Source organism: Oryctolagus cuniculus, chromosome 7 (assembly GCF_964237555.1).
Source record: "Oryctolagus cuniculus chromosome 7, mOryCun1.1, whole genome shotgun sequence".
Classification (NCBI taxonomy): Eukaryota; Metazoa; Chordata; class Mammalia; order Lagomorpha; family Leporidae; genus Oryctolagus; species Oryctolagus cuniculus.
The window spans coordinates 164155988-164182274 of record NC_091438.1 but is presented as its reverse complement, the minus strand read 5'-3'; the positions used below and the strand labels follow the sequence as shown (position 1 = coordinate 164182274).

The window sequence follows — 26287 nt, the reverse complement described above, 5'->3', positions numbered from 1 at the left end:
AGTAGGCCAGGTGCTTGGTGTGCCTGACTACCCATGGGGAGGGACACGGCTGGGGGAGGAGGGCAGAAGAAGGAGAGGCACAGGGCTGGGGGAGGAGGGTGGGGGGGGCAGAGGCAGGGAGGGGTACAGGCCCCACTGCCAGCCTTGAAAGGGACGTGAGGTTAGGGTTAGGGTTGGGGTTGGGGGTGAGGTTGCCACACGTGGCCTGTGGGGGGCTTCAGCTTCCCCCACTTCCTGCTGTTTTACAAGTGAGAAACAAGTGCAAGGATCACCCAGGGGCAGCACCCAGAGTCCTGCTCAGAGCAGCACGTCTGAGGCCAGCAGCACTGGGCCGGGGGGAACCTGGACGCAGGACCCCGTGTGGTGCCCTGACGGGGGCCTGGCCACGTGGATGAGCCAGATACAGACTGCGCCCACGGCTCTGCGTTTGTGTAGATGCACATCGGTGTGTAGATGGCATGTGTGGGGAGCCCCCGAGCTCCCCACAGTGCCTGGGGTCAGCAGCCTGAGAGCCAAGCACAGGCTGAGGGCCCCCCCGCCGCGCACACACCTGCTGCAGGCCCAGCTGCCGCTGCCCATTTGGTTAGGCCTTTCCTCTGTGTTTGCATGGACCCCTCCAGCCCAGCTCTGAACCCAAGGGAGCCAGGTGCACACCAAGTCGGTTGTGCCTGGGCCGGCGGCAGTGACGTAGCCGCAGCTTCCAGGTTCAAGGCCCCTCCAGGGGTCTGCACTGCTCCCAGGCAGCCCCCGCCCCCACCCCAGCTCCAGGGTGGAGAGGCCGCCCCCGCAGCACCCTGGGGCCCTGTGTTGCTCCAGGAACAGCAGGAGCCGAGGGGCTTGGGCACAGGCAGGTAGCCAGGCCAAGGTCAGCGGCCACTCTGCGCCTGCCCTTCAGGTCGCGGTCGGCCAGGGCCTGCGGACGTGACTGAGAATCCCTCCCACAGAGCGTGGGGCCCCTGGGGGCTGGCGGGTGAGGATGAGAAGGGTTTTGCTAAACAAATCCTCTGCCCCTCCCCTGGACTGGCTACACCTGAGGCCCCGTCAGGCACACCACCTGCAAACCGGCTGGGAGCTGCCACCGCCATGCCAGGCCTGACCGTGCTGGGGCTCGGCCTCGCGGCCCTCCTGGGCCTCGGGACAGGGGCCCACCTGTGCCTGTCCCAGCAACTGAAGATGCCAGGGAAGTACATCCTGGGCGGGCTCTTCCCTCTGGGCCTGGCCGAAGAGGACAGCCTCCGTGACCGAGCCCAGCCCCGCGGCATCGTGTGCCCCAGGTAGGAGGCGGGCACAGCCCCCCGGGGTGGGGGCCGGGGCTCCCCGGGGCTGGGTGGCAGCCACCACAGCCCACCGTGGCCGCAGGTTCTCGGCCCTTGGCCTGTTCCTGGCCATGGCCCTGAAGATGGCCGTGGAGGAGATCAACAACGGGTCGGCCCTGCTGCCCGGGCTGCGCCTGGGCTACGACCTGTTTGACACCTGCTCGGACCCCATGGCCACCATGAAGCCCAGCCTCATGTTCCTGGCCAAGGAGGGCAGCCGGGACATCGCCGCCTACTGCGACTACACGCAGTACCAGCCCCGCGTGTTGGCCGTCATCGGGCCCCACTCGTCCGAGCTCGCCCTCATCACCGGCAAGTTCTTCAGCTTTTTCCTCGTGCCGCAGGTGGGCCTCCCCTCCCCCTCCGCGCCCCCCCGCACCCGCTCCGCAGTGCCCACGGGAGGCGCCGCTGTGCCCGCAGGTCAGCTTTGGCGCCAGCATGGAGCAGCTGAGCAACCGGGAGGCGTTCCCCTCCTTCTTCCGCACGGTGCCCAACGACCGCGTGCAGCTGCAGGCCACCGTGGAGCTGCTGCTGGCGTTCGGCTGGAACTGGGTGGCGGCCGTGGGCAGCGACGACGAGTACGGGCGGCAGGGGCTGAGCATCTTCTCGGGCCTGGCCAACGCCAGGAACATCTGCATCGCGCACGAGGGCCTGGCGCCGCTGTCCCAGGCGGACAGCCTGCGGCAGACCCAGATGATGGACCTGCTGCACCAGGTCAACCGGAGCAACGTGAACGTGGTGGTGCTGTTCGCCTCGGCCCGCGCCGCGCAGGCCCTCTTCCACCACAGCATCCGCTACAACCTCCTGCCCAAGGTGTGGGTGGCCAGCGAGGCCTGGCTGACCTCGGAGCTGGTCATGACGCTGCCCGGCATGGCCCAGATGGGCACCGTGCTTGGCTTCCTGCAGCGGGGCCCCCCGCTGCCCGCCTTCCCGCGGTACGTGGAGAGCCGCCTGGCCCTGGCCGCCGACCCGGCCTTCTGCGCCACACTGGACGCGGAGCAGCCGGGCCCGGAGGAGCTCGGGGCCAACCGGCGCTGCCCGCAGTGCAACGACGTCGCGCCGCACAACCTGTCGGCCTGGCTGCAGCAGAACCTGTCGGCAGGCCAGCTGCACCACCAGATCTTCGCCACCTACGCCGCCGTGTACAGCGTGGCCCAGGCCCTGCACAACACCCTGGGCTGCGACGCCGCCGGCTGCCCCGAGCAGGAGCGCGTGCGACCCTGGCAGGTGAGGCCGGGCCGCGGCGGGGTGGGGGGCGCCGGGCAGGGCCGCGGCGGGGTGGGGGGCGCCGGGCAGGGCCGCGGCGGCGTGGGGGGCGCCGGGCAGGGCCGCGGCGGCGTGGGGGGCGCCGGGCAGGGCCGCGCCTGCGCAGCCGCCCCGCCCCCGCTCACAGCTCGCGGCCCCGCCCGCAGCTCCTGAGGAGCATGAACAACCTGAGCTTCCGCGCCGCGGGCCTGGCCTTGCGCTTCGACGGCTCGGGCAGCGTGGACATGGAGTACGACCTGAAGCTGTGGGTGTGGCGCGGCCCGAGGCCCGAGTTCCGCACCGTGGGCTCCTTCGACGGGCGTCTCCGGCTGCAGCGCCCACACATGTGCTGGCACACGGGGGACAAGGTGAGGGGGCCTCGCGCCTGCCCGCCCCTCCGAGGCCCCCGCGTCCGGGGCGGGCGGAGTCTGAGCCGGCCCCGTGCGCAGGCGCCCGTGTCGCAGTGTTCCCGGCAGTGCAGGGAGGGCCAGGTGCGCCGGGTGAAGGGCTTCCACTCGTGCTGCTACGACTGCGTGGACTGCAGGGCAGGCAGCTACCGGCAGAACCCAGGTCAGCCTCCTCCCCGTGGGCAGCCCCGGAGGGGTCCGCCCGCCCCGCCCCGCCCCCAGCACCATCTCCCCTCGCCTCACAGACGACACCATCTGCACCCTGTGCGCCCAGGACCAGTGGTCTCCGGAGCGGAGCACCCGCTGCTTCCCCCGCAGGCTGCGGTTCCTGGCGTGGGGGGAGCCGGCCGTGCTGCTGCTGCTGCTGCTGCTGGGCCTCACGCTGGGCCTCACGCTGGCCACCCTGGGGCTCTTCATCCGCGGCCGGCGCAGCCCGCTGGTGCGGGCCTCGGGCGGGCTGCTGGCCTGCTTCGGCCTGGCCTGCCTGGGCCTGGCCTGCCTGAGCGTCCTCCTGTTCCCCGGCCAGCCCCGCCCCGCCAGCTGCCTGGCCCAGCAGCCGCTGGCCCTCCTGCCGCTCACGGGCTGCCTCAGCACGCTGCTCCTGCAGGCAGTGGAGGTCCTCGTGGAGTCGGAGCTGCCGCCGAGCTGGGCGGCCCGGCTGCACGGCTGCCTGCGGGGACCCCGGGCCTGGCTGGCCGTGCTGCTGGCCCTGCTGCTGGAGGCGGCCGTGTGCTCCTGGTACCTGGTGGTCTTCCCGCCAGAGGTGACCAAGGACTGGCAGGTGCTGCCCACCGAGGTGCTGGTGCACTGCCGCGTGCGGTCCTGGCCCAGCTTCGGCCTGGTGCACGCCACCAACGCCGCCCTGGCTTTCCTCTGCTTCCTGGGCACCTTCCTCGTGCAGAGCCGGCCCGGCCGCTACAACCGGGCCCGCGGCCTCACCTTCGCCATGCTGGCCTACTTCATCACCTGGGTCTCCTTCGTGCCCATCCTGGCCAATGTGCACCTGGCCCACCAGCCCACCGTGCAGATGGCCGCCATCCTCCTCTGTGCTCTGGGCATCCTGGCTGCCTTCTACCTGCCCAAGTGCTACCTGCTCCTGCAGCAGCCACAGCTCAACACCGCCGAGTTCTTCCTGGGCGCCGACCCCAGAGACGTGAGAGGTGGCGGCGGGGGTGGGGAGGAGGTCCAGGGATCCCACGGGTGACCACCCCCAGGAACCCACACCCAGCAGCAGCCCCCTGACCCCAGTGGCCCCGACTGTGCCCCGACCCCAGCTTGTCTGCTGACCGTGACCTGAGGCCTGCAGCTCACGTGGCCACAGAGCCAGGCTGTGTCTGTCCCCGGCCTGGCCGAGTCCCACTGCTCTGTCGGGGCCTCTGCAGAACTCAGGGCAGGGCCAGACCTCTGGAAGGCGAGAGCGGGCAGCACTCGCCTGGCCATGCCCAGCCCCGTGTCCAGGCACAACAGGAAGGGGAGTTGTCTGGGGAGGCGTGGGCAGGTGCCCAGGGCAGCAGCCAGCCTGTCCTCCTGACCCAGCCTAGGCAGGTAGAATGGAGTCGTGCCTGCTACCAGCACCGAGGACAGAGCCCCGGCAGAGCTGGGGTCAGCACCACGGCCAGCGGCGGCCGGGACACCCCCCTCCCCCCAACCCCAGAGCCCACAGCCAGCACCACGGACAGAAATGCCTGCCAGGACCCCACCGCTGGCAGCACCAGGGACAGAGCCTCGGGGCGGGGGTGGGGAGGCAGAGCAGGGCCTCCGTCAGGCCCCCCTGCCTCAGCTCCCCACGGCAGCCCGGGCAGCAGAGAAGCGACAAGGCCACATGTCAGTCTCATAAAATTAAATGCTTTTTAGTGTTTAAAATAGCATTTACACAGAAGCAGCTATGTGAACCGTCCAGCCGCTGGACGGATCCGGCATCTACAGTGCAGAGGCGCGGGGGCTGCAGACGCCAGGTGGCCTGTGTGCGGGCGGACACCGGGGACAGCCAGGGTGGCCTCCTGTCTCCAGCTGTGCCCCCGACCCTGGGGTCCCATGCCCCGCCCTCCCACCGCCGAGGCGAGGTGTGGGAGTGCCCGGCCCCTCTCTGCCCCCCCATTCCACTTTCAGACTCGGCCCTGGGGAGAGTATGAACACTGCTCCACTGTGCAGATGGGGGCAGCAGGCCGGGCAATAAATAAATAAATTAGGCCCCTCCCGTGGGCGGCCCCAGAGGGGCCTGGGAATTGGGTTTCGGCCGGCCGCAGAGGCCCGTGCACGTGGTCAGGGAGGGGACGCGGGGCCCAGGCTGGAGGGAGGTCACATCCACACAGTGGCGGGGGCAGGGTCCCTGAGCAGGGACCACCAGGCCTCCCCCGACAGAGGTCTGCATGGACACAGCCGCTGCACACCTGGAGACCCCGGGGTGGACAGGCCACCAGATCTGATGGTGCTGGTCTGGCTGCCATGGCACCTCACCACCTGCCCGCTCCCACGGCCCACCCGCCCCAGCCGGCCACGCTAAGGCAAGGCCACAGGCACTGCCCCTGTCACATGATGTCCACAAAGAACTCGCAGGGGTTCCCCATGGCCTTTTGGAAGGACTGGCGGCTGCCCGTCAGCTCCGGGGGCACGGCAGCCAGCTCCCGCACAGGGGGCCCCCCGGGCGGCCCCCCGGCCACCGCACAGGCCTTTGTCAGGGGGTGCGGTGGGGGTAGCCCCGGGGCGGCCGCAGAGGCCTGGCTGCCCGGGCGCTCTCGCCAGCTGCTGCTGCCCACCCCACTCGGTGCCGTGTGGTCCGACTCGCTCCCGCTGCCACCGGCTCCGGCCGCCCGACGCTCCTTCTCCCGGCCTGGGGCCCGACGGCTGCTCTGGGTGGACCCCCCACTGCTCTTGCTCCCTGGAGGCCATGGGGGAGAGAAAGGAGACTGTCAGCGCCAGGCCAGGCCACTTCCAGGCGGTCCCGTCCCAGGGTGGGGCCGGAGGGGGCAGCCATGCAGCCAGCACCCAGGAGAGGCAGGTGGGGACCCTGGGCGTCTGCTTGGTGCCCCCACCTCACCCCAAGTCTCGCAGCTGAGGATCTGAGGCACCCCCGGCCATCCTGGCTCCCCCGACCCAGTGTTCACGTGGCCCAGGGCTCTGGCCCTCGTCTGAGCTCCTTGGGAGCGGTGGCAACCTGAGTTCGGGGCTGGCGTGGGACACGCCGACAGGGACGCCGGGCAGGACCCTGGCTTACCGGTCCTGAGGGTCCACTCCACAGTCCTTCAGCCTAAGGCTTGCTCAGCACAAAGCAAGGGATAGCACGGGTCACACATGGGGCGGGACATGGGTGACAGGGCAGGACATGGGTTACACACGGGAGGGGACACAGGTCATGCAAGGGAGGGGACACAGGTCACATATTGGGCAGGAACATGGGTCACACGGGAGGGGACGTGGGTGACACAGGGGCAGGGACACGGGTCACACATGAGGCAGGGACACGGCTCACACATGGGAGGGGACACGGGTCACACATGGGCCGGGACATGGGTGACAGTGGGGAGGCGACATGGGTGACATGGGAGGGGACATGGATTACACACGGGGTGGGGACATGGGTGATGGGAGGTTACACATGCAGGGTCATAGGTGACAGGTGGGGACATGGGTGACACATGGGGTGGGGACATGGGTCATATTGGGGAGGTTACACATGGGGTAGGACACAGGTGACACACAGGACAGGGACATGGGTGACACATGGAAGAGGGGACACAGGTGACACATGGGGTGTGGACATGGGTGACAGGCGGGGACACAGGTGACAGGAGGGGTCATGGATGACAGCGGAGGTTACACATGGGGTAGGGACACAGGTGACACGGGACAGGGACATGGGTCATACGGGGGAGGGGGTACAGGTCACACACAGAAGAGGAGGCAGCACAGGTTACACACAGGCCTGGGCAGGAACCCACACCCATCACCAGTTGGACTGGACCTCGGGTGGGGAGGGGGCGGCACGGGTTACACATGGGGAGGGGCAGCAGGGGTCACACCCGGAGCTGGGTGGGGCTCAGGCAGGGGCAAGGGTCTGCCCGGGGTGGACGGCTGGTCAGACACCCCTGCATCCCACCACCCGTCCCTCACCCCTCCGTGGGTCCCCAAGAGGCTGCCTGTACCTCTGTCCCCCGAGCCTGCTGGCCTGCACTGGCCTTGCTGGGCCCTTCCAGGACACACCCCGTGGGGCAGGGTTCATGGCCGGCCTCCCCCAGGGGCCTGGGGTCTGAGCTCACCTGAGTCCCAGACCCTGCAGTGACCCCTGGGCGCCTGCTGGGTGCCTCACACACCCCTACCCTCACTCTTGGCCCACGGCCCCTTTGCCACACCTGAGACACCAGGCCAAGGGTCTGTGGCCTCTCACGGGGCCCCTGGTCCCCCAGGCACTGGCCCCTCCAGAAGGAGGCCACCCAGGGCCCAGGCCACAGCAGGAGCACCTGGGGAGGCAGGGAGAGCAGAGCCGGGGGTGAGGGCAAAGGCGGGGGCGCAGCGGGGAAAGCAGAGCCAGGGTGAGGGCAGGGGTGCGGGGCGGGGTCCTGGCGGGGCTCTTACCTTCACTCTGCTGACTGCCGGCGCTGCCGCTGCCGTAGCTGAAGCCGGGGTCCTGGTAGGCGGGTGGGAAGCAGGGCGGGGGGCCCGGGTACTGGTAGGGGTAGCCCTGCCCCAGGGGCCAGGGGGCAGCCGGGTGGGGCAGCGGGGCCAGCGTGTCCTGGTCCGAGGCACCGCCGCCGGGGCTGCTGTTGAGGTTCAGGGCGGCGAGGTCTGGCGGGCGGGGAGGGGAGGGGAGAGTGAGCGAGGGTGGCGCGCAGGGGCCCGGCCCCTCCCGCAGCCCCCCACTCACTGCTGCACAGGTCCCCGAAGACGTAGTAGCACTGCTCCGAGAAGGTGACCTTGTTCACCGTGTGCCGCAGGAAGCCGCGCCGCAGCATGCTGCTGGCGTACTTGCGGGCCTCGCGGCGCTCCCTGAAGCCGTCCACGTGCGCGTACAGCCAGTCCACCACGTCAGCCCCTGGCCCGCACGAGAGTCAGCCCGGCAGCGCCCCGGCCCCCGCCCCGCCCGCCCGCCCGCCGCGCCGGCCCTCACCGATGACGGCGTTGGCTATGGTGATCTTGAGCCACATGCGGTCCCGGATCTCCAGGCCTGAGTCCGGCAGCTGCATGACGCGGACGATGGCGCCCATGTCGCTCTTCACCGTCAGGGGCGCCTCCTGCAGCTCTGCAAGGCAGGCCCCCCTCAGCCCGCGGCCGCTGGGCCCTGGACCCCCGCACCGCAAGCCGCAAGCCGGGCGTGAGTGGTGTTAGCGGCAAGAAAGCAGAGGGGCTGGGCACACCCTGGCCCTGGCCGGCGTGCGGCGAGGGCTCGCGAGCTGCCACTTACGTGGAGCGCCAGGCACCGAGCTGGTTAGTGAGGAGCAGCTGGTGCGCGTGACGGCGCTGGAGCAGGGGCTCGTACCGTAGCGGGGCAGGGCTCCGGTCAGCGCCGCCGTGTGGGACAGCCAGGCAGCCGGGTCGATGGGCCGCACGGGGTCAGCTGGCAGCCCCGGCCAGGAGACAGACAGGGATGAGGAGTGAGCGGGCGGAACAGGGGTGCCGGGAGCCCCACCCCCGCCCTGCGGGGTCACTCACCCCTGGGGATGGTGAAGTAGCTCCGGGGGGTCGGGTCCCAGCACTTGGCCACCGTGAGGCTGATGGGCCTGTGGGGGCCGACGGGTCACAAGGGGGAGGCCCGGGGCGCGGCCCCGCCCTGCCTGCGCGGCCCAGCGCCCCCCGAGCCCCCCACGCTCACCCCGTCTGGGACACGATTTCTCGCAGCACCCGGACCGCGTCGTCGTTACTCATGTTCTCGAAGTTCACATCATTCACCTGCAGGCGGGGCGTGGGGCCGGTGGGGGAGGGCCCCGCCAGGCAGAGGGTCTGCCCCTCAGCCTCAGGCCTCGCCCCCAGGCCGTCCCAGCCCCAGCAGGGGGAGGCTCCACCCCGGCCCCGGCCCCCCAGGCCTCACCAGCTCCAGCAAGGGGAGGCCCCGCCCCGGCCCCCCCACCTGCAGCAGCAGAGGAGCCCCGCCCCCGCCCCGCCCCGCCCGCCCCGCCGCACCTGCAGCAGCAGAGGAGCCCCGCCCTCGCCCCGCCCCGCCCCCGCCGCACCTGCAGCAGCAGAGGAGCCCCGCCCCCGCCCCGCCCCACCCCGCCCGCGCCACACCTGCAGCAGAGGAGCCCCGCCCCCGCCCCGCCCGCCCCCGACCCCGCCGCACCTGCAGCAGCAGAGGAGCCCCGCCCCCGCCCCGCCCCGCCCGCCCCCGCCGCACCTGCAGCAGCAGAGGAGCCCCGCCCCCGCCCCGCCCCGCCCCGCCCCCGCCGCACCTGCAGCAGCAGAGGAGCCCCGCCCCCGCCCCGCCCGCCCCCGCCGCACCTGCAGCAGCAGAGGAGCCCCGCCCCCGCCCCGCCCGCCCCCGCCGCACCTGCAGCAGCAGAGGAGCCCCGCCCCCGCCCCGCCCGCCCCCGCCGCACCTGCAGCAGCAGAGCCCCGCCCCCGCCCCGCCCCGCCCCCGCCGCACCTGCAGCAGCAGAGGAGCCCCGCCCCCGCCCCGCCCGCCCCCGCCGCACCTGCAGCAGCAGAGGAGCCCCGCCCCCGCCCCGCCCGCCCCCGCCGCACCTGCAGCAGCAGAGGAGCCCCGCCCCCGCCCCGCCCCACCCCGCCCCCGCCGCACCTGCAGCAGCAGAGGAGCCCCGCCCCCGCCCCGCCCCGCCCCGCCCCCGCCGCACCTGCAGCAGCAGAGGAGCCCCGCCCCCGCCCCGCCCCGCCCGCCCCCGCCGCACCTGCAGCAGCAGAGCCGCGCCCCCGCCCCGCCCGCCCCCGCCGCACCTGCAGCAGCAGAGCCCCGCCCCCGCCCCGCCCCGCCCACGCCGCACCTGCAGCAGCAGAGCCCCGCCCCCGCCCCGCCCCGCCCCCGCCGCACCTGCAGCAGCAGAGGAGCCCCGCCCCCGCCCCGCCCCGCCCCGCCCCCGCCGCACCTGCAGCAGCAGAGGAGCCCCGCCCCCGCCCCGCCCGCCCCCGCCGCACCTGCAGCAGCAGAGGAGCCCCGCCCCCGGCCCGCCCCGCCCCCGCCGCACCTGCAGCAGCAGAGCCCCGCCCCGCCCCCGGCCCGCCCCGCCCCCGCCGCACCTGCAGCAGCAGAGGAGCCCCGCCCCCGCCCCGCCCCGCCCCCGCCGCACCTGCAGCAGCAGAGGAGCCCCGCCCCCGCCCCGCCCGCCCCCGCCGCACCTGCAGCAGCAGAGCCCCGCCCCGCCCCCGGCCCGCCCCGCCCCCGCCGCACCTGCAGCAGCAGAGGAGCCCCGCCCCCGCCCCGCCCCGCCCCCGCCGCACCTGCAGCAGCAGAGGAGCCCCGCCCCCGCCCCGCCCGCCCCCGCCGCACCTGCAGCAGCAGAGGAGCCCCGCCCCCGCCCCGCCCCACCCCGCCCGCGCCACACCTGCAGCAGAGGAGCCCCGCCCCCGCCCCGCCCCGCCCCCGCCGCACCTGCAGCAGCAGAGGAGCCCCGCCCCCGCCCCGCCCGCCCCCGCCGCACCTGCAGCAGCAGAGGAGCCCCGCCCCCGCCCCGCCCCGCCCCCGCCGCACCTGCAGCAGCAGAGGAGCCCCGCCCCCGCCCCGCCCGCCCCCGCCGCACCTGCAGCAGCAGAGGAGCCCCGCCCCCGGCCCGCCCCGCCCCGCCCCCGCCGCACCTGCAGCAGCAGAGGAGCCCCGCCCCCGCCCCGCCCGCCCCCGCCGCACCTGCAGCAGCAGAGGAGCCCCGCCCCCGCCCCGCCCGCCCCCGCCGCACCTGCAGCAGCAGAGGAGCCCCGCCCCCGCCCCGCCCGCCCCCGCCGCACCTGCAGCAGCAGAGGAGCCCCGCCCCCGCCCCGCCCGCCCCCGCCGCACCTGCAGCAGCAGAGCCCCGCCCCCGCCCCGCCCCCGCCCCGCCCGCCCCCGCCGCACCTGCAGCAGCAGAGGAGCCCCGCCCCCGCCCCGCCCGCCCCCGCCGCACCTGCAGCAGCAGAGGAGCCCCGCCCCCGCCCCGCCCCACCCCGCCCCCGCCGCACCTGCAGCAGCAGAGGAGCCCCGCCCCCGCCCCGCCCCGCCCCGCCCCCGCCGCACCTGCAGCAGCAGAGGAGCCCCGCCCCCGCCCCGCCCCGCCCGCCCCCGCCGCACCTGCAGCAGCAGAGCCGCGCCCCCGCCCCGCCCGCCCCCGCCGCACCTGCAGCAGCAGAGCCCCGCCCCCGCCCCGCCCCGCCCACGCCGCACCTGCAGCAGCAGAGCCCCGCCCCCGCCCCGCCCCGCCCCCGCCGCACCTGCAGCAGCAGAGGAGCCCCGCCCCCGCCCCGCCCCGCCCCGCCCCCGCCGCACCTGCAGCAGCAGAGGAGCCCCGCCCCCGCCCCGCCCGCCCCCGCCGCACCTGCAGCAGCAGAGGAGCCCCGCCCCCGGCCCGCCCCGCCCCCGCCGCACCTGCAGCAGCAGAGCCCCGCCCCGCCCCCGGCCCGCCCCGCCCCCGCCGCACCTGCAGCAGCAGAGGAGCCCCGCCCCCGCCCCGCCCCGCCCGCCCCCGCCGCACCTGCAGCAGCAGAGCCGCGCCCCCGCCCCGCCCGCCCCCGCCGCACCTGCAGCAGCAGAGCCCCGCCCCCGCCCCGCCCCGCCCACGCCGCACCTGCAGCAGCAGAGCCCCGCCCCCGCCCCGCCCCGCCCCCGCCGCACCTGCAGCAGCAGAGGAGCCCCGCCCCCGCCCCGCCCCGCCCCGCCCCCGCCGCACCTGCAGCAGCAGAGGAGCCCCGCCCCCGCCCCGCCCGCCCCCGCCGCACCTGCAGCAGCAGAGGAGCCCCGCCCCCGGCCCGCCCCGCCCCCGCCGCACCTGCAGCAGCAGAGCCCCGCCCCGCCCCCGGCCCGCCCCGCCCCCGCCGCACCTGCAGCAGCAGAGGAGCCCCGCCCCCGCCCCGCCCCGCCCCCGCCGCACCTGCAGCAGCAGAGGAGCCCCGCCCCCGCCCCGCCCGCCCCCGCCGCACCTGCAGCAGCAGAGGAGCCCCGCCCCCGCCCCGCCCGCCCCCGCCGCACCTGCAGCAGCAGAGGAGCCCCCGCCCCCGCCCCGCCCCGCCCCGCCCCCGCCGCACCTGCAGCAGCAGAGGAGCCCCGCCCCCGCCCGCCCCGCCCCGCCCCCGCCGCACCTGCAGCAGCATGTCTCCCGGCTCGATGCGGCCGTCGGCAGCCACGGCGCCCCCCTTCATGATGGAGCCGATGTAGATGCCGCCGTCCCCGCGGTCGTTGCTCTGGCCCACGATGCTGATGCCCAGGAAGTGGTGGCGCTCTGCGAGAGGGGCGGTGAGCGAGGCCCCGCCCCGCCCGCCCCCCCAGCCCGCCCGCCCGCGAGGCCTCACCCATGTTGAGCGTGACGGTGACGATGTTGAGCGACATGGTGGAGTCCGTGATGCTGCTGAAGGAGGAGGCCTGTGGAGCGCCCAGGTGAGGGGGCCGCCCGCGGACCCCCGCCCGCGGACCCCCGCCCGCCCCCCGCCGCCCGCGCCCCCACCCACCCGGTCCGTCTGCCGCAGGCGCTGCTTCCGCCGCCGCCGCTTGTGCTTCCGGATGAGCCGGGACGAGGTGCTCTGCTCCGTGGAGCTGCTCAGCCTAGGGGGAGGCCAGCGGTCAGTGGTCAGCAGAGGTCCCGACCCGGCTCCGGGTCGCGCGGGCACGGGCTGGGCGCCTGCACACCCTCGCCGCACCGGCTCGTGCTGCCGTCCTCGTCCGAGTCCACGAAGCTGCTGGACTCCAGCTCGCTGCTCAGCACGGTGGACGCGCTGTCCGCGGGCAGCCCCAGCTCGCGGCGCCGGTCTCCTCGGGGGTGCCCGTTAGTCCGGGAGACTGGGGGCAGGGGGAGGAGGCAGTGAGGCCGAGGGCCACAGGGTGCCTCCCAGGTCGTGGGGTGCTCAGGGGGAGTCCTGGGCCTGAGCCCTCCACTCAGGGAGTGTCGCTGGTTGGGGTATCAGAGGGTTCACCAAGGGGACCCCGGGGAGGCCTCGGGTCAGACTGGGCGAGTGCGGCCACGGTACCTTCCTCACGGTTCCGGCGTCGGGCTCGCTCCCGCCGGTGGCTGACCATGGATTCTGTGCCGGTCTCACTGTCCATCCCATCACGGCTGCTGGCCACATTTGGGCTGTGCCAATGAGAGGGGTGGGATGGGGTACCTCCCACCCCTCGCCTGCCCTGACCGCTGCCCACTGGGGGCCATTCTGTTCCCCACGCCCCGCTGGCCAGCACCAAGAGGGCAGCAGGGCTCAGCCCGCCAGGCCTTACTGGAAGGAGGGGGGCCGGGAGTCCCCAATGCCGCCTGTCCGTTCCAGAGGCGGGGGCAGGTCCGTGTGGCTGTCAGCGCCCTGGGACCCAGCATCCGAGTGGGCACCCTCGGCCAGGACCAGCTGTGGAGGGAGAGTGAGGGCTGGGGACGTCACTCTTGCCTGCAGGCCACCCTCAGCCCCGCTACGAGCCGGAGCCCAGCACACAGGCCTCCTGGGGCCTCCTGGGGGAACTCCCCACTCACCCAAGAAACCACACGGCCGTTGAAGCAGGGCAGCCTGGCGTTGTCGTCCGAAATCTCCTCCTTGACCACCCTGGGGACAGGTGCAGCCGTGAGGCCGCTGCACCTGGCCACAACTCCCACCCACCCTCCATACCAAGGACAGCAGCTGTGGATGGTCCAGGACTCTGGCTCACCTCCAGGGTCAGCCCCCAGCCCCAAGCAGATGGACAGATGGGGTGCCGGACCCCTGGCGTCCCCCTGCCCCAGCCCTAATCTCAGAGGTGCCCAAGTCCCCTCCTGGGTCCAGAGGCCACACCCCCGACAGGTGCCTGTGCAGCGGCCTCTTCTGGGCCTGATCCCAGTGCCCACCCAGGTGTCCAAGACCCCCTGGCTCTTCTCTGTCCCTCACCCAAAATCCACCGCGGACCATACAGGCTCCACCTGCTCACCACCTGGAGACTAGCCCCCTGCGGCAGCAGGGTGGCCACGTGACCCACACCTGCCTCACCCCTACCACCCCACCCACCAGGGGCGGCACCCCAGGCCCCCGGGCCAGCCCCTGCCAGCCCCCCTGCTGTGTGCCCAGTGGCCTCAGCAGAGACCCCATGGAGACACAGGCAGGCTGGGGTAGCACTCAGACCTGGCCCCAGCCAGGGACACAAGCTGACCCCTACTCACCAGGCCAGCCCCAGCTCGTGCCCTCCCCCAACCCCGAGGAGCCTTGCACAGAGCCTGATGGGCCTGGGCACAGAGGGCATCAGCTGTGTTCCTGACCAGTGAACTGACCCTGCTTGGGAGGACAGAGAAGGTCAGAGTTCAAAGGGATGAGGGCAGCTGGGCAGGGACTCTCACCAGATACCCAACCCTGGGCCTCCCGGTGCCTAGACAGCCAGGCAGGCAGGGTGGGGCCTGCAGCGGGGGAGGGGCTGGACACCCAGCTCCACCGCCCCCAGAGCCCACTGCCCCAGCCCAGCCCCTGGCACGCAGCCCCATCTAGTACCACAGGATTTGCCACACCCAGCCTTGGGCCCAGCAGAGAGACAGGAGCTGGGAGACCGGGCTGGGCCTGGACGTGCACCTGGTAGGAAGCAGCCTCGTGGCCACTGGGCCGGACGCCAGCAGCAGGGCCTGCCCTGCCGGCTGCTCCAGGCCTACAGGCCCCAGCACACCCCACTCGGGCAGCAGCAGCTCCCCAGCAGAGCTGCCCCCTCGGCACCCAGGGACCCAAGCCCCTGGTGGGAGGGGACAGAAGCACAGGCCAGCCGGGGGGGCTCCCACCCAGCCCTCCGTGGTCCTGCCAACACCGCCCCGTGCCTTCCCGGCCCAGGCCACAACAGTGAGGTGGACACTCTCACAGCCAGTGCCCAGGATCCCCCACTGTGAGCGGGCTTCTCACAGGAGGTTGTGACCTGGGGGACCCCGGCCACAGGCCACGGCAGGACCCAGGTGGCCGACGGCGGGAGGGATCACCAGCTTCCATCTCCGAGTGACCACGGCGGAGGCCCCAGCACGGGGCCCCAGGTGCCTGCCGGCAGCCTCTCTCCCACCACACTCAGGCCACACCCTCTCTGACTCAGCCTTGGGGAGACACGGTCAACCCCCTGGCCTGCCCGTCTCCCACCGTCCACAGCAGCCTCGAGCCCTTCCTGAACACTGGCCAGGGCCTCATGATGCCCCAGGGCTGCCTGGGCCTCTGGCCCCCCGCCCCCGTGGACACTTCCCCCCAGGGACCGCTCTCCACTCCCCGCCTGTGGTCCCCAGGTCCCACCCAGCAGGTCAGAGTCCGCTGCCCCCGCCCACCCCAGCCAAGCATGAAGAAGGCACACGTTCTGTCCAGTGGGCGTGGGGCCAGGTGAGGGAGGCCTGGGTCTCCGCAGGACAGGGGCAAGGTCCCCGCCGGCCCCCAGGCAGCGTGACCTCAGGAGCCAGCCTCCATTCCCCAACCTCAGAATTCCTAAGGAGATCCTGGTTAACCTCGAACTTGCGGCTACTGGCCCCGCCCGCCACCCCCGCAGGCCCGCCCCAGGGAGGAGCCGCCCTAGGCCACAGGCGGAGGAGGCCCAGCTCGCCAAGGACCGGCCCAGGCTGCCCCGCGCTGCCGGCCGCAGAGCAGGAGGCTGGCACTGGACGGACGCAGAGCTTCCCAGAGCCCCCCCAGCGCTGCGGGGCGCAGCTCCTGCCGGGCCTTGGTGGGGGCTGGGTTGGCACCTGCTCCCCGCGGAGCCTGGAGCCAGCTGCGCTCTGATGAGCCCATCCCACATCTGCTGGCAGGTCCTCTGGTGGGGGACCGGCCTGGACCCTAACACCAGGGAGGCCCCGGCCCCCAGAGGCGTGGGCAGACAGGCAGGCCAAGTACCAGCGTCACCAGGGCGCCAGGAGCCAAGGGGACAGCCAAGCCCACAGGCAGGTAGCCCCAGAGACCTGGCCTTGGTCCTTGCCCCAACCCCTCCCCCACTCCCTGGGCCTGGGCCACTCTTGGCTCAGAAACGGTAGGGCCCAGGTCCCACCCCCAAACACAGCACCGGTGCCCAGCACCTCACAGGCCCGGGACCTCTGCCAACATCGGGAACCCTGGGTCAGAGCAGCCGCGACTGACGGGCAAGCGACTTTTGCCCACTTGGCCAAAGAGGCACTCGGGAGGTGACGCCCAGCCCAGGGCATGTGGCCGGGTGGCCCTCCGCGCTCGGGCAGCGGCTCAAGGAACCCGGGCCTGGCTCATGGAGGGGTGGGGGTGGGGAGGTTGGGACAACAGACCCAGGCTCACCAGGGTGCTGCTCCAGCCCCCCAGCCGCCCACGGACCTGCCCCAGTCCAGCCACAGTCACTGGGTGTCCAGTGTGAGCGTCCAGCTCAGCTCTCATCCACACTGAAGTGTGAGTGACTGGCGAGCACCTCCCACCGGGAGTTTGCTGCAATGGCAAAAATGTTCTCCAAGACGGAGTTTGTAGGCAGCCCTCAAGGAAAGGGAGGGGGCTTCTCCCAGGCCCACAGCAGTGGCCCAAGGATGACCTGTGTGCTGGCCATGCCACCCAGAGTCACCCCCAGCCATTCCCCAGCAGCCAAGACAGCCTGTTCCTCTGTTGACAGCCCGCGTGCCCAGCTGGGCGTCCCCTGCACGGCCCCTGCAGGAGCTCCCGGGGCCAGGCTGCCTGTGCCCTGGGCACGCCCCGCCACACAGTCCACCCCGGGCCGGCGAGAGCTCGCGTGCTGGGGACCGGGCTGACACAGGCTTCTGCTGCAACAGCCGAGTTAGACAGAGGCACCCTTAGCTCCCCCACGTGTGGCCGTGCACCCGGGCTACAAGCCCACCCCACAGGAAAGGCCGCTGGGCAGAGCTGCCCGACAAGCCCTCCCTGGTCCCCCGCACTTCCCGGGGGCACCAGAGTCCAGTGGGCCAGATGCCCTGGGGTGGCCCGGGGACCACGCAGCCCAGCAGCCAGGAAAGGCCTCAATGTCAAGTCCCAAGACACGGCCACACACAAGGACACGGCTTGCTGAGGACGGCCAGCCACACCTGCTGGCCCCACAGGGCCCGAGCCTCAACCCCCACCCCCACCCCAAGCAGTGCTGAGCTGGGGACTCGAGTTACTCGAGGCTGTGCCAGGTCAGGCCTCCAGGGGACAGCCGGCCTCCAGCTCCCCGGCCCAGAAGCCCCACCCCCCCAGGCAGGGACGCACCGACCCCGGCCCGGCCCAGGCTGCTCCCAGGAACGCAAGCCCCTCGCGAGTCAAGTAGGGAGCGAGGCCAGCAGCCAGGAACCTCAGAGCCGGCGTGCGCAGCGCGAGGGGCCACTGCCGCCAGGGACCCCCGACCTCTGCCCCTCCGAGCACCAAGAGGCAGCCGCCCCCCCGCCCACAGAGTGGTGTCCCTATCCCACCGGGCCACTTGGGAGCCCGCCGTGCGCGGAGCACCCTGCCCCGTCCGGGGTCCTCTCCCTTGACACTTCCCTGACGTCAGCCCCGGAGACCCCACCCCCTGCTGAAGGGATGCGGCGGACCCTGAACCTGGCGGGGGCAGCCAGGGATGGGGCTTCGGGCCGGCGGTGGCCCAGGGTCGGGCACGCTCGCGCGGCCGCGGTCCCACAGGTGGTGCCCGGCCCCGGCCCGCGCGCCCAGGGCCACCCAGGCGTGCGCGCGCGCGCGCGGACGCGGACGCGGGCCCCGGCCCCGCCCCGGGCGGCCCCGGCCCCCGGCCCCGCTGGGCGCAGGCAGGTGCCGGCCCACTGACCCGAAGTCCTGGTCCATGGACTTGAAGAAGAATTTGTAGGCGTGCACGGGCCGGTTGCTCAGCACGTTCTTGAAGTCGGCCAGCGTGACGCGCTCGGGCGCCACGGGCAGCTTGACCAGGTACGGCGTCTCCTCCTCGTCCATGTGGTAGATGATCTTGGTCTCCGCCATGGCGCGGCGGCGGCGGCGCGGGGCCCGCGCGGCGCTCAGGGCCCGGCCCGGGGCTCGGACGCGGGGCGCGCTCCCCGCCCGCCGGCCTGCGCCCCGCCCGGCCGCCGCGCCGCCGCCGCCGCCGCCCCCGGGCGCCCCCGCCCGGCCGCCCAGGCCCGGCCCGCGGCCCCGGCGCGCCGCCCCCAGCTCCCGCGCGCGCTCCGGCTGCTGCCCCGCGTCCCGCGTCCGCCCATCCGCCCCGGCCCGGGAGCGCGCGTGAGCGAGGCAGGCTCGCAGGGCGCGTTCCAGCCCCGCCGCCCCCGCGGGCCCCGGGCCTGAGCGCGCGGCCGCCGGGGGGCGCCCGAGAGCCGGGCGGGCCTGACGTCACCGGCGGCCCGCGGCGGGGGCGGGGCGGGGCTGCGCACGCGCGGGGCGGGGGCGGGGCGCAACGTGCGCGCGCGCGGCGGGGGCGCCGTGCGGTGGGGGCGGCGGCGCGGGAGAAGCTCCCTCGGCCTGGCCGGTGGCGGCTGGCCGCTGGTGACGTCCACTCGAAGGCGCCCGCCGCGGCTCCCGAGCCCCCTGGGACCCGAGCTCCCCGCCCCGGGGAGGGGCTCTAGGGGGCACCACCCCCAGCTGCGCGTCTCGTCCCCCGGCCTTCCGCATGGAGACCCTGGCCCCGGCCGCTACGTGCCCCCGGGAGCCCCTCGATCCCGCGCGTCGGGCTCGCGCGCGAGCTGCGCCCCAAGTCCAGGGCGCTCCTGCTTCGGCCCGGAGCCGGGCCCCTGGCCCCCTGCGCCCCTGCGCCAGCTCCGCACTCGTCTGGGGCCCATAGGGCCTCTGAGGGACCCCGGGCTGGGGAAGGCGGGCACCGGTGCGGACGAGAAAGGTTCACCTTCTCGCTGCAGACGGAGCCCCGCCGGGGGCGCCCCACGCCGTACGGGGGGGGCGGCGGGGGAGCCTGAGAAACGGGGTTCGTGACGCCCTGGATGGCCGCAGACGCTGGCGCTGGGCCCCCGCAGGGAAAGCCCGCGTGGCTGAAGGGCTCCGAGAGTGGACAGCAGTTCCTGAGCTCAGGCTGGAGGCCGCCCCCATGTCCCTTTGAGCCGGGGGTGACCCCTGCACCCTCAGCTCTGCCAGGGCCAGCTCTCTGCCCAGGCCCTCTGTGCAGGACCCAGAGGTTAGCTGAGGAAGCCGCGCAGCAGGGCCGTAGAGGGGCTGGGCTGAGCTGCCCCGGGAAGCAGCAGTCCCTGCCCCAACTCCCGCCAGCTGGACACACATGGCTGCTAGTCAGGGAGGGGCGGGCAACACCCCCACCTCACCCCTGCGCTCTGCCCAAGCCAGCGGACCGCCGAGGCTGGGGCTGACCTGGTCAGGACGACGGTGTGGTGGCCAGAGCTTCAGCCCTTACTGGAGAAGCCTGGACCAGTGAAAGGGCAGCCATGGGGGGCGGTGCTTGTGGGTGACCACTATGCCTCCTTTCCCCACCTTCCTGGCAGGGCTCCCAGGGAGGGGGTCACTTAGTCCCTGCCCCCCGCCCCTTGCCACCTAGCACCTGCCAAGATCACAGCCAGCTCCCAGCCAATGACTGAGCGACAGGGTCCGGCACCTCCTGGGACCAGGCGACACGGTGCCGGCACCTCCAGGGACTGTGTGACACTGTGCTGGCAGGGTCTGGCACCTCCTGGGACTGAGTGACAGGGTCCGGCACCTCCAGGGACCATGCAACACGGTGCCGGCACCTCCAGGGACTGTGACACCGTGCCGGCAGGGTCCGGCGCCTCCTGGGACTGTGACACTGTGCCGGCAGGGTCCGGCACCCCCAGGGACTGTGACACTGTGCCGGCAGGGTCCGGCACCCCCAGGGACTGTGACACTGTGCCGGCAGGGTCCGGCGCCTCCTGGGACTGTGACACTGTGCCGGCAGGGTCCGGCGCCTCCTGGGACTGAGTGACAGGGTCCGGCACCTCCTGGGACTGTGACACGGTGCCGGCGCCTCCTGGGACTGTGACACTGGGCTGGCAGGGTCCGGCGCCTCCTGGGACTGGGCCGGCAGGTCCGGCGCCTCCTGGGACTGGGCCGGCAGGGTCCGGCGCCTCCTGGGACTGTGTGACACTGTGCCGGCAGGTCCGGCGCCTCCTGGGACTGGGCCGGCAGGGTCCGGCACCCCCAGGGACTGTGACACTGTGCCGGCAGGGTCCAGCACCTCCAGGGACTGTGTGACACTGTGCTGGCAGGTCCGGCACCCCCAGGGACTGTGACACTGTGCCGGCAGGTCCGGCACCCCCAGGGACTGTGACACTGTGCCGGCAGGTCCGGCGCCTCCTGGGACTGAGTGACACGGTGCCGGCACCTCCAGGGACTGGCCGCCCCGCAGAGCTGCTTCTGCTGCCTCCCTGCTGTTCCAGCTCAGGCTGCTTCTCCCAGGAGCCCCCGCAGGCCTTGTGCCCACCCACGCCCTGGCCCCGGTGTCCCCTCCCCAGGACACTCACTCCCCAGGAGGCCCAGAGCTCGCCCTGAGGAAAACACGGGGGCCCCGAGGCCCAGGCAGCGGCCACAGAAGCACAGCTGGGGCCGTGTCACCGTCAGAAGTGGCTTTTATTGTGAGGGACAGCTCCTCCAGGAGCAGACGGGGTGTGGACGGGGCGGCACAGCTCGCTCCAGAGCCGGGGCCACCCCTGCACCGCTCAGCCAGAGGAGAAGCCAAACGCAGCCTGGGCGGCGGCGGTGGACAGAAGTCAAGGCAGCTCGTGGACACGGAGGCCGGAGGTGGGGTTGAAAGCGGAGAAGCGGCCACAGGGCGGCCCCGAGGTGGACATCCCAGAGGGGCTGAGCCCGGAGCCTGAGTGTGCTGGGACCTCAAGCCCCGTGCAGGACAGGCTGCAGCTGGCCTGGGGCTGGGACTGGGCACTGTGCAGCCCCTGGGGGCTCGGCAGCCGCGGGGGTCCCTGCCCCAGGTCAGCCTGAGGCCCCTCCAACAGGTCCTTCCAGACCCCAGCGGGGGCAGAGGCTGGGGGACCTGAGGGTTCGGACGTCAGCGAGATCTCGGCTGTGCCAAGGGGGGGACAAAGGGCCAGGGCCACCAGTGACTAGAACAGCCGGGAGCCCAGGGTCACTGCAGGGGGTCAGGGTGGCTCCCAGGAGAGGAGCCTGCAGGTGGCCTGGCGCTGTGCCAGTCCAGGCAGGTTCCAGGACAGCGGGACCAGCCGCTGGGCGCGTGCGGAGTGAGCCACAGGCAGGTCGGGAGTGCGTCCTCCAGGGTGGACGGCCGTCGGTAGAGCTGCTGGCCCAGCCAGGAGTAGGGTCCCTACTTGCAGCTCTCCTTCCTGAACTCTGGGAGCCAAGCACAGGGCGGGCGTCCCAGGGAGCTCCGAGTGCCCAGGGGCCACGCCGTAGGGGTCCTGGGCATGGGGGGGGGTGGTCACTCACCTTTGTCCAGGTCCACGTTCTTGGCAGGCTGGGGGCCGCGGGCCAGCTCAGCCCTCTCCTTTAGTATGTTGTTTTTGTAATCTGGGGGGTGGGGACAGGAGGGTGAGGTCCCCTGGGAGCTGCGTCCCCTCCCGCGGCCCAGGCCTGTGCCTTAGTGTCGCCCCCCACCCCCAGCTGGACGTCCCCACCCCGCCACCTAGCTGGATGTCTTCGCTCCCGTGCAGCGTCCGGCCTCCTGCGGCGACGGCTAACTCCGACATGGTCACCTGCTTCCTGAGGGGTGGGGTGGGGAAGGTCAGCGCGGGGCATGGAGGCGGGTCTGGCCGCTCCCCAGCGCGGCTTGGGCAGGCGCTCACCGCTTTGACGTTGCTGGCAGCTTGTCCGAGCCCTCGTAGCCTGGGGAGGGAGACGCGTGTCGGGGCGGCGGCGCCCCTCTGCACCTCCCCAGCCCTGAGAAAGCTCCGCCCGCGGCCCGGGCCCCTCCTCACCTGCCCGGCGGCGCTGCGCGGCCAGGACCACAGTGACCAGCAGCAGGATGAACAGCAGCAGCGTGGCCAGCACGTAGCCCAGCTGCTGGAAGAACTGCGCGCGGCTCTCGGGGACGATGACGTTGATGACGCTGCGGCCGCGCGCCAGCGTGGGGTCTGCCGGGGAGCAGGGCGTTAGGGCCGGGGTCCCGGGGCAGGCGCGCGCTCCCGGCGCGGGACCCGCGGCGGGGCAGGCGCACACCTGGGCCGGGGGAGGCGCTGTGGCCCGAGCCGTTGCCCGGCGACCCCCGCGGGGGCGGCTCGGCGGGGGGCTCGTGCACGCGCAGGTGGAAGACGCGGCGCTCGTGCAGGCCACAGTAGTGATGGTGGAGGTGGCAGGAGTACGTGCCCTCGTCGGCCGGCTCCAGCGGGTCGATGCGCAGCGAGAAGTCGCCGCGCGCGAAGGCGTCGGCCGCCACGGCCACGCGGTCGCGCAGGGACGGCGGCCCGTAGGCCCGGCGCTCGCCGGACGCGTACAGGTCCAGCAGGCGGTCGGCGCGGTCGTGCGGCACCCCGGGCGGCTGCCGGTCCCAGTGCGCCACCTGCTGCGCCTCCTCCACGTGCCGCTCGGTCCACACGTGCGCACGGTTCTCGCAGGTCAGCAGCGCGGCCGCGCCGCGCGCCACCGCCAGCACCTCCTTCTCGCCATCCCAGTAGGCTCGCGGGGTGTGGGCTGCGGGGACGAGGAGGTCAGCTGCCCGGCGCGGGGACGCGGGGGCGCGGGGCGCGCGCGGGCGTGCGGGGCACTCACGCGGGTCGACCACCTCGAGGCGCACGGCGTGGCTCTCGTACAGGTGGCAGTAATGGTGGTGCAGGTTGCAGGTGTACAGCCCCGCGTCCGAGTCCTCCACGTCTGCGTGGGGGAGACCGAGGTGAGCGCCGCCGCCCCGTCGCACCGGGACCGCGGGACCGCGGGACCCCGGGCCGCCTACCGCGGAGGAGCAGCGAGAAGTTGCCGTCGTGGAAGGCGGAGGGCGACAGCAGCAGGCGGCCGCGGTCGCGGGGCTCGTACACGCGCTGCTCGCCCGCCGAGTACATGTCCACGAGCCGGCGCGCGGGCCCCGCGCCGCCGCTGAGGTCCCAGTGGACCACGCGCTGGCGGTCGGGCAGCCGGTCCTGGGTCCACACCATGCGCTGGCTCTGGCAACGCAGCACCGCGCGGGCACCCGCGGCCCAGCTCACCGCCGACTCGGACACCACCGAGCTGTCCGCTTGCCCGGGCGCTGCGGGCCCTGGAGGGGAAGGGGAGTCAGCCGCGCAGCGTGGGACCCTCCCCCCTCCCATGGGGTGGAGATGGGAAGGGGAGGGCGGGTTAGGGAGGGGTGCATGGCGGGCCTGGGCCGGGTCACTGACCTGAGGACAGCAGGGCGGTGGAACCTGGAAGGAGAGGAAGGGGAGGGTGCGAGGGGGCAGCTTCAGCCTCGGAGCTCCCCTCCCCGACCCAGCCCCGGGACCCTCCTGTGGTTCTGGACCGGCGGGGTGGGGCAAGCTGGGCAAGTCTGGGGCTGACTCTCCCAGGGCGGGTCTTGCCCTCGCCGCCACCCTGCCTGTGCTGGGCGCCTGCCCTTTGGGGAGTGGTGAGTGGGAGTCCAGGCCCCTGCGGGAGCAGTGACTTCAGCACTACGGCCCGGCTGGTTCTGGGCACCCTCAGTGCTCACCCGGAGGAGGCCCAAGCACCTGCCACAACTCCCCGAGGGTCTTCAGACCCCCAGACCCCCCGAGGGCGCAGCAGCTTTGAGCTTCCCAGCGGCAGAGGGAGCCCCGTCCACAGCCCAGCCTTGGTCCTGCTGCAGGGACATGGCTGGGCGCCGGGAGCCTCTCTCAGGAATGTGCAGGGTCAGCAGGGCCAGCGGGCAGGCGCGGGGCCCGAAGGCGGCCGGAGCAGACCCCGCGAGCCCAGTGCTCAGCACCTCAAGCCCCTGCCCTCCCCAGGACCTGGAGAAGCAGAGACCCGAGGGCCCACGGAGAGGGCAGCCAGGCGAGAGGCGCCCGTGGCCCAGCCTCCGGCCCCTGCTGGCCGCCTTCCTGCCACAGGGTGGTGTGGGGTCCACCGAGGCTTCACGCCCTCCCAGGTGTGCTGCCCCCTGCGCGCCCCCCAACCCGGGGCCAGTCCCTGCCGGGTGGGGGCAGCCACAGCTGGGCCTTGGCTCGCTGGCTGCCGGCCCGAAGGCGGCCGCCCGCCCACCTCCCACCGCCCGCCCTGCACTCACTCTGCAGAAGCAGGAGTTTCCAGAGCAGGGCCTGGGACAGCGGCTCCATGGCGCCCACCCGGCCCCCGGGCCGCTTTGTCTCTTCCACTCCTCCACTCCAGAAAAACAGCCGACCCCCTCCCCCTCGGAGCACCGCTGTGACATCACGGAGCCCTGGGCCGGCAGCCATCGGAGGACCGCCCACTCCCGCCCGGCCTGGTGGGGAGGGCGCTGCAGCCCCCCTGCCCTGGATGGGAGGAGGAGCCAAGCAGAGGCCCAGCCCCCTCACTGGCCAGTCCTGAGGAGTGGCCCGAGGGTGCAGACCCTGATGCCCGGGGAGCACCTCGGCAGTGGGGGCTCCCTGGACCACTGCAGGACTGGCCTCCTGGGGCAGTCCTGTGCGCCCCGGGCACCCTGGCTGCCAGACCAGGGACTCGGGGTGCCTGTGGCTCGTCCTCCGAGGGGCCACGGGTGGTGTGAGGGGCGCTGCTGCCCAGCCTTGCGCCTGACCCAGAGGGGCCAGCAGAGGGTGGGGCCCTGAGCAGACCCCTCCCCTACTGGGCCAGCCATGTAGGCTACACTGCTGGGAGACCCCCACAGGGAGGAAGTGGGGAGTCCCCCCCCCAAGTGCAGCTGCAGCTCTGGGAAGTTAGACTCATATAAACAAAGCAGAATAACAGTGCACGGTGTCCCAAACCCACTCCTTCTAGTTAAGCAAACCTCAAAAAAAAAAAAAAAAAAATCCACACAACCACAAAAATGCGCTGTGCATGGTTTAGCCCGCCCATCGGGTTCAGTTACTGTGGCAGGCCCCGTCCCCGGTGGGCGGGGGTCTCTCTCGAGAACCTGGCCTGGTCCCCACGTCCCCAGAGGAGCTCAGAGCTCAGCCCAGCCCAGACTAGGGGCCTTCGGCACAGGCCACGTGGGGGTCTGGCTGCGAGGACGCAGAAGCCCCCGCCCCACCCGGGACCCCAGCAGGACCCGGCCCTAGGGCGGGGCTCCTCCGGAGAACTTGTCCCCCTCCGTCCTCCTGGCCTTTGGTTCTGGAAAAACAAGGCCAGCCTGGCCGAGCTCAGGGCCTGGCCCCTCCTAGCCTTGCCTCCTGTTTTCCTAACTGGTTTCCATTAGCGCTGGCGGCCTCCCTCCTGTCTGTCTCCATCGCACTCCCGGAGGCCTGACCTCTGCTGGCTCTGGCGCTGACCCCACCTCTGTCTGCCTGGCTGTCACGCGTGGTCTCTGACGGTCTGATGGAGGGGGTGTCCAGGCAGGCTGCAGGGTCAACTCCCAGCACCCACCTAGAAGGGGCTGGAACTCTGCCCAGCTAGCAGGTCCCATGGCCTCCGGCTCTGCTTGTGGAACTTGGGCTAAGACTCCCCTACAAGACTCAAGCCGAAGTCCGCAAGGCCCTGGCTGCTGAGCCCTGTCCAGGGGCAAGCTGGCCCCGACCCCCGGCGAGGATGGTGGAGGCTGCAACCCTCCCCCTGCCCATCTAGTCCCCTCTGAGGTCAGCAGAGGCAAGAAGCCAACAAAGACCCCCCCCCCCAACAGGAAGTAGCCACAAATGAGCAGAGACCCAGCAGCCAGCCTGGGCTGCCCCCCAGGCCACCTGCCCCTCCCTGGGCTGGGCTGGGCCCCCAGGAGTGCCCGGGGGCTGCTCGCTGGGCCAAGACGTCCATCCCTGCTTCCAGCCCGCATCTGTCAGGCTGGGAAGAAGACAACCAGGGCAGAAGAAAGCCACTCTGGCCAAGTCCCCCGCCGGACGCGGGCCCTGGGCCCTCCTCCCCTTGCTGTGGGAGGCGTGGCCAGACAGCCCACTGGGCCTGCAGACTGGGAACCAAGCGCTGGTTCCTGTGCCAGGGACTCGGACATTCCAGGCAGCCTGCTCAGCAGGAAGGAAACCACGGCACCCGCCCCTGCCGTCGGCCTGCTGCGGGGCAGCACTGGCCCACGAGCGGGATTCAGGCTAAACCCGATGTCCCATCCCTGTCCCTGAGTGGCAGAGACACAAGGATCTCCCGCCTGCCAGTTCACTCCCCAAATGTCTGCAACAGCTGGGGCTGGATCAGGGCCAAAGCCGGGAGCCAGGAAGTCGGGCCACGTGGGTGGCAAGGACCCAGTTACTTGAGCCACGCCCCGCTGCCCGCCTGGTCCGCCTTGGCCAGGGCTGGAGGCAGAACCCCAAAGCTGGGACCCAGCATGGGCTCCCATACTGCCCTCCTGGGGAGGCCAGGTCACCCCACAAGAGC

General features: G+C 72.8%; 3 protein-coding genes across 7 annotated transcripts; 1 reads left to right on the top strand and 2 right to left on the bottom strand.

Moving 5' to 3' along the window:
- The first annotated feature begins 88 nt into the window (after positions 1 to 88).
- Positions 89 to 4812, top strand: TAS1R3 (taste 1 receptor member 3). 2 transcript variants are annotated; one of them, XM_051840483.2, is made up of 6 exons: positions 89 to 1274; positions 1360 to 1660; positions 1737 to 2543; positions 2729 to 2929; positions 3011 to 3131; positions 3214 to 4812. In XM_051840483.2, exons 1-6 carry the CDS (start codon positions 1084 to 1086, stop codon positions 4170 to 4172), a joined length of 2580 nt encoding a protein of 859 aa, XP_051696443.1. In that variant the 5' UTR covers positions 89 to 1083; the 3' UTR covers positions 4173 to 4812. The 2 variants fall into 2 exon arrangements, with proteins under 2 accessions (XP_051696443.1, XP_051696442.1); XM_051840482.2 differs by having other exon boundaries at positions 1360 to 2543.
- On the bottom strand, positions 4794 to 18024 carry DVL1 (dishevelled segment polarity protein 1). Of its 4 annotated transcripts, XM_051840487.2 has the most exons (16): positions 17751 to 18024; positions 13546 to 13615; positions 13302 to 13423; positions 13058 to 13161; positions 12731 to 12869; positions 12542 to 12635; positions 12386 to 12455; positions 12176 to 12315; positions 8775 to 8851; positions 8615 to 8682; positions 8367 to 8519; positions 8073 to 8204; positions 7830 to 7997; positions 7541 to 7750; positions 6183 to 6221; positions 5792 to 5846 (listed from the first exon to the last, which is right to left on the bottom strand). In XM_051840487.2, the coding sequence occupies exons 1-15, from the start codon at positions 17918 to 17920 to the stop codon at positions 6211 to 6213; spliced, it is 1728 nt and encodes a 575-aa protein (XP_051696447.2). In that variant the 5' UTR covers positions 17921 to 18024; the 3' UTR covers positions 5792 to 5846; positions 6183 to 6210. The 4 variants fall into 4 exon arrangements, with proteins under 4 accessions (XP_051696444.2, XP_051696445.2, XP_051696446.2 ...); XM_051840484.2 differs by lacking the exon at positions 6183 to 6221 and having other exon boundaries at positions 4794 to 5846; XM_051840485.2 differs by lacking the exon at positions 6183 to 6221 and having other exon boundaries at positions 4794 to 5846; positions 8442 to 8519; positions 17751 to 18023.
- A 2451-nt stretch (positions 18025 to 20475) lies between these two features.
- On the bottom strand, positions 20476 to 25775 carry MXRA8 (matrix remodeling associated 8). Its single transcript, XM_051840496.2, has 10 exons — positions 24063 to 25775; positions 23206 to 23229; positions 22785 to 23084; positions 22604 to 22705; positions 22055 to 22525; positions 21814 to 21969; positions 21682 to 21721; positions 21522 to 21598; positions 21326 to 21406; positions 20476 to 21229 (listed from the first exon to the last, which is right to left on the bottom strand). The coding sequence occupies exons 1-10, from the start codon at positions 24229 to 24231 to the stop codon at positions 21204 to 21206; spliced, it is 1446 nt and encodes a 481-aa protein (XP_051696456.1). The 5' UTR covers positions 24232 to 25775; the 3' UTR covers positions 20476 to 21203.
- Between the last annotated feature and the right edge of the window lie 512 nt (positions 25776 to 26287).